The following is a 5,442-nucleotide window of genomic DNA, read 5'->3' as shown; positions in this document are numbered from 1 at the left end:
GATACACTGGATGGTAGAGTCTTGGCTGTTCAGGATACCCTTGACTGGCTGGGGTCTCTTCTGATGGGCATATACCAGGGATACTAATACTCATGATAGTAAAAACGTGAATGAACGGACAGACAAACCTACTCTGTAGCAAAGTAGGTGACAGTGACACAGAGTGCAATAGACACAGTTTGAGCAGTCATGGAAGGAATGGCATCAGCAGCACCTGGAGGTAACCAGGCGCCTGCCCTGACCCCATCGAGAAAGATGGTAGAGTTATACGAGGCAACTGTTGACTTCACAGCTGGCGCTATTGGTAAATTAGTTACTCACATCTTATATCTATCAACAGCTTTCTATCCATCTATCTATCTATCTATCTATCTATCTATCTATCTATCTATCTATCTATCTATCTATTTATATATCTATCTATATACCTATGTACAGTCAAATTTGTACAGTCAACCTTGCCTACGTCAAATCTATTTGGACTAAGGAAATAGCTTCGACTCCGAAAAAATTCGACTTATGAGGGATTAAAAGCGATAGAATATAAAGAGAATATAAAGAGACTTTGGCGATTATTTGACTTATGCGAGGTTGACTGAAGCAAGGTTGACTGTATATAGTGGCCACCCAAGGGAGACAAAAAAAAGTTGCCGCTATAGACAGTTGGCTGCTATTGACTGGGTCTTTAACATGGCTTTTTCTTGAGGGGAATTGGTTTCCGTGGCCAGATACAGCAGTTAGCCGCTATGAACAGTTGACCGCTAAGGCAGGTTTGACTGTATCTATTTATGTACAATTGTACTACCCACTTATGTGTGTGTGTTTGCAATGAAATTTTCCACTTCCTGTTTGATGGGTACCATTGAATTTGATAAAGAGTAACAGATGTAAAAATGTAGCTGTCTGTGTTACATCTCTTCAAGGTTCTGCTGTTTTCATGGTTTGTGTTGATCATATTTATTCAGTGTATTTTGGAGGACCACTTATGAGCTTATGAGAGCTAAAGGCTCAAATTAAGCCATTGTAGTAACTGTTCGTGCACTGCCCATCTTGTGTCCCTGGTCATAATAAAAGATGGGTCCCACCTTTTATTACAATCTCATTGTTTTTAGATAACACAGCCATTTCTAAACCAATTTTCATCAAATAAACTAATTGTCACTGTCATTGTAGGATACACTTACCTTTACTATTTATTTGTCCTGTGCATTGATACAATTTCTGTCAGCATTCAAAATACCAGAGGATTGCATATTTGGTATTACATATAATTAGCAGTATAATGAAACACTTTCACTGAGTTCACGTTTCTTTGTGTCGTGGATATGTCCTTCCCAGGTGGGGTAGCTTGTACATTTGTAGGTCAGCCGTTTGACACGATCAAGGTCAAGATGCAGACCTATCCACACCTCTACAAGGGCTCCATGCACTGCCTGAGGCACACGCTGGGGAAGGAAGGGATGCGGGGTCTCTTTGAGGGCACGACGCCGGCCCTGGCTGCCATTGTCGGGGAGTCGGCTGTGCTGTTCATGTGCTATGGGCTGTGCCAGAAGGGGGTGAGCCAGGCGGTAGGCAAGGAACACGTGAGTCAGCTGACGTCGGTCCAGAAGGCGCTGTCGGGGTCGTTTGCCGCATTCTTCTCATCCCTGGTGCTCTGCCCAACGGAGCTGGTCAAGTGTCGCATGCAGGCGATGACTGAAGTAATGGCAGTCTCCGACACGATACACAAGAAAATGTGAGTTTAGCAAAAGTGTTCTGGTCTCGTTCTGCAGTTATGATTGTTTGTTTGTTTGTTTTCTGTGTAGTTGATGGATCTATTACCTTGGAGACTTGTAAGTAAGGTGTCAAACAGTATTCCTACATAATACTCAGGGAAAATATGAGTTGGGGTTATTTGTTTTCTTGCTATTGTTTTCAAGGTTTTCTACAATATTGTATGTACTTTAGAGGTATTTTCTTTAGTGATAGTTTATTTTCTTGTGAAGCTGGTAAGTGATGGAACAAACAACTTATGCTGTTTTGATGGAGAGATGAATGAATGTCAGTATGTATTGGATTTGACTGTTTATGCTGCACTGGTATTGATTTAAAACTGTGATAGACCCATGGGACATTTCTGATTTTGTCTCTTTAATATTGTCTCTCAGTGGGCCCTGGCAAGTGACCAAGGACCTGATCAAGCAGGATGGCCCCTTGGGACTCTTCCAGGGACTGACCAGCACCTGGCTACGTGAGATGCCCGGCTACTTTGCCTTCTTCTTTGGCTACGAGCTGAGCAAGGAACTGCTCACACCAGCAGGAAAGACCCAAGAAGAGCTTAGTAAGCATTATGTTCTGACATATTCTTGAAAGTCTGAGCCTTGTTCAATGTACATATCGTTGCTGGGGTGACGAGACCTCTTTTCTGCAAAATGTCAAATGTTTAGGACAGCAAATGGCAGCCAAAGCAATGTAACAAATGAAATTGCCTCTCCTTTGACATGCCATGGTGGCTTCATTTTTGGAGTAAGATAGCTAGGATTTGGACAGAACATCACTTAGCTGATTATCTGACCATTAGTCCGAAAAAGTAATTTTCATCAAAATTTGACATATAAGGTCTTGTCACCCGGCGATGATATGTGACCCTGCATCACAAAACCAACAAAAAGTAGCCAGCCAAGGATTTTTAGTTAAGAGCAGATTCTAAAAGAGCAGACTTTAAGCTTTAAAATGATGTGTAACTCCATTCAAATGGACTCTCCTAACCTATATAAACATTGGCAAGAAAGCACATACTCTTGAAAAGTGTATAATGAGAAAAGAGGCTCTGAAGTATAGTATCTAGTCAAGTGCTTAAAGGTGCCCTGAAATCCAAATGCATGTTGATTTGTGTTAATTTATGATACCCTCACCATCACTTTTGCAGTGAAACGAATATCTAGAAACATTCCATGTATTTTAAACGATTTTTTTCTTCTATTTTTCTTCAGATTACTTGGGAACACCCTCAAAAAATCCTTCCAAACCAATATTCTTGGGATGACCTCATCTGTCAATCATTGCTAAAGTACTGAAATGTTTAACAAAACACATTGGAATGCACCTTCCTCTCAACTCAGCATAACTTGCATGTTTCTGTGATATTAATGTGACTAACAAACGACATGGCGAGGGAACATGCAAGTTATGGAAACTGTGGAAAATCTCCTGAAATTGTATCCTGTTTTTGTCTCAAATCCCCCACCCGCTCCTCCCACAAGGCTTCCCAAGACTTGCCCTGGCAGGTGGAGTGGCCGGAGCTAGCCTGTGGACGGCCATCTATCCCATCGACGTGGTCAAGTCGAGAATTCAGGTCCAGTCTCTGGTGGGCAAGATGCCGGGATTTCTTCCAACCTTCATCAATATGGTCAAGATAGAAGGTATTTGTATAGCATTTAGAGCCTCATGTGGCATAGGGAGCCTATTCAGATGGCCAAAATGGTTTCATTGCTAATCCATCACATTTATGAAATATGTTTCATAAATGACAGGTCAAGCTAGTAGTGTCCACCTTTCCAAGTCTTTCAAATGGAAAGAAGTGCACTTGAAATCAGAACTCAATTTATGAATACCTTAGGCTAGGATGTCTTGAGCAGCACAATCAAATGAATGTAAATCTCAGTTGTTTACAGACACAAAAACAAAACAAAACAAAAAGCAAAACAAAACAAAGCAGATTGATGAGGAGCAAACTCATTACTATAACACACACTGAACAAACCTTGCCCCACGATAACCCCTTTTGGCTGGGTATTATTGGGATGACTATATTCCCACCAAACCCAGTCTGCATGTGGAATAGTAGACTCAAGTCAATGTGCATAGTATCAACAGGTTAGTTTGTTTCAAACCTTGTAGACAGAACGACTTGTACAGCTTGGTATTGGTATGTGTTTGTTAAGCTTGAGAGACAGCATTTACCATTTCATTGACATCTTCTGTTTTGGGCACCCATTGCTATGGATGTTTTGGCTGCATCAATTCAGCACAAGCTTTCCTTCCTTTGTAGTACCATTTTCCCATATTCCTAGGTAAAAAGGAATGGCTTTCTTGATCACGTACCAGCATATGTCGAAGTATAAAACCTGAATGCCTCCACCCAGACATGACTTTTGTCAATTTTTAAAGGGGTCTTTTATTGTACATGGACAATATCTCAAATGGCTTCATAACTGCATGGCTTTTCTTTGTCTTCTGCCAAAGTCACTTCAAAATAACAATATTGTATGTAACGATGTGTACTGGAATGCAAACAAACAGCACTACCATATGTACCTTTCCATCGATGGAAATAAGATCCATTTTTACTGTTTTTCCCCACTGATTTTCTGTCCTGAGTAACAACATTAGGACATTAAATGTAAGTTAAAATCTTGAACTGCAACATGCCATATTATTCGTATCTTTTCCCACAAAGCCACCAAAAAAGCTGGGGTGCAGTTAAAGGGGTCGTATAGTTTTGGTTGAGACTTAACTTCAGGTTTTTATCATTTTTTGGTGAGATAGTGAGAAACCTCTTATGAAATATGAAAGAGCATGTAATTCCAAGAGGGATTCAATGTTTATTTGATGAGAATTGGTTTTGAAATGGCCGAGATATCCAAAACAGAGCGATCCTAATAAAGTGTGGGACCCACATTTTATTATGATTGTTTTGTTTTACTTTGTTTTTGGGTGTTTCAGCTATTCCAAGCCTGATTTTTATCAAATAAACTTTGAATTCCTCTTAAAAAATGGTTTGCTCTGTACTATTTCATAAGTGTTTTCTTGGTATCTTGCAAAAAAGTTAAAGCCCAATTTTCATCTCCACCAATAATGTACCATCCCTTTAAAACACAGTTGCTGTTAGTACACTAGGAAATCATTCCATTCAGTGGTATAGTGCACATTATAAAGATATGGACATTTAGGAAGTGTTTTTTATAGCACTAATGTAGAGGTTGCATACATGTTCCCATTTGACAGGTGTAGCGTCTCTATTCAGCGGTGTCTACCCGTGCATTATACGAGCCTTTCCCGCTAACGCTGCCATGCTCATCGCATACGAGGGAAGCCGGTCGTGGATGCGTAATCATCGTCCCGGCTGGATATCATAACACCTTGTGAACCACCATGCCACGTTCCCTCCCAGCAGCGACAGGAAACGTCGATGGGCGTGCAAAGGATGTTCTTGGAGGACGACTTATATCCTGCACAGTCCTTCTGTGTCTGATGCAGCAGTGTGGTGTGAGCAAATGCAATAGTATCCGTGCATGTCCTCAAAGGCGATTGGAGCAGATGTGTGCATATTGAAGAGGGCACTCTTTCAGCTGGGTAAATCTTTTGTATGTTTTGGCACTTGCCGTGGGATCATGTCTGATTAATCGCTGCAGATAATTCAGAGGAGAGGCTTATAACTGGTGACTGAAAAAGTGTTCTTCT

At 40.9% G+C, this 5,442-nt stretch overlaps 1 protein-coding gene across 1 annotated transcript; it reads left to right on the top strand.

The window, feature by feature from the left end:
• Positions 1 to 5,171, top strand: LOC139727236 (mitochondrial ornithine transporter 1-like). The gene is made up of 5 exons (XM_071638193.1): positions 1 to 304; positions 1,339 to 1,735; positions 2,148 to 2,320; positions 3,243 to 3,401; positions 4,987 to 5,171. Exons 1-5 carry the CDS (start codon positions 190 to 192, stop codon positions 5,115 to 5,117), a joined length of 975 nt encoding a protein of 324 aa, XP_071494294.1. The 5' UTR covers positions 1 to 189; the 3' UTR covers positions 5,118 to 5,171.
• The last annotated feature ends 271 nt before the right edge of the window (positions 5,172 to 5,442 follow it).

Source organism: Diadema antillarum, unplaced genomic scaffold (genome assembly GCF_040938485.1).
Source record: "Diadema antillarum isolate AM-2024a unplaced genomic scaffold, OU_Dant_1.0 seq00000124_RagTag, whole genome shotgun sequence".
Classification (NCBI taxonomy): Eukaryota; Metazoa; Echinodermata; class Echinoidea; order Diadematoida; family Diadematidae; genus Diadema; species Diadema antillarum.
Note: the sequence above shows the minus strand (reverse complement) of the source record. Positions and strands in the feature narration are given on the sequence as shown.

Excerpts from the sequence above, each read along its gene's own strand:
- LOC139727236 (XM_071638193.1), top strand. The coding sequence starts at position 190 with ATGGAAGGAATGGCATCAGCAGCACCTGGAGGTAACCAGGCGCCTGCC. Across the intron at positions 1,736-2,147 it reads GACACGATACACAAGAAAAT|TGGGCCCTGGCAAGTGACCA; the intron begins GTGAGTTTAGCA and ends ATTGTCTCTCAG. Across the intron at positions 2,321-3,242 it reads AAAGACCCAAGAAGAGCTTA|GCTTCCCAAGACTTGCCCTG; the intron begins GTAAGCATTATG and ends TCCTCCCACAAG.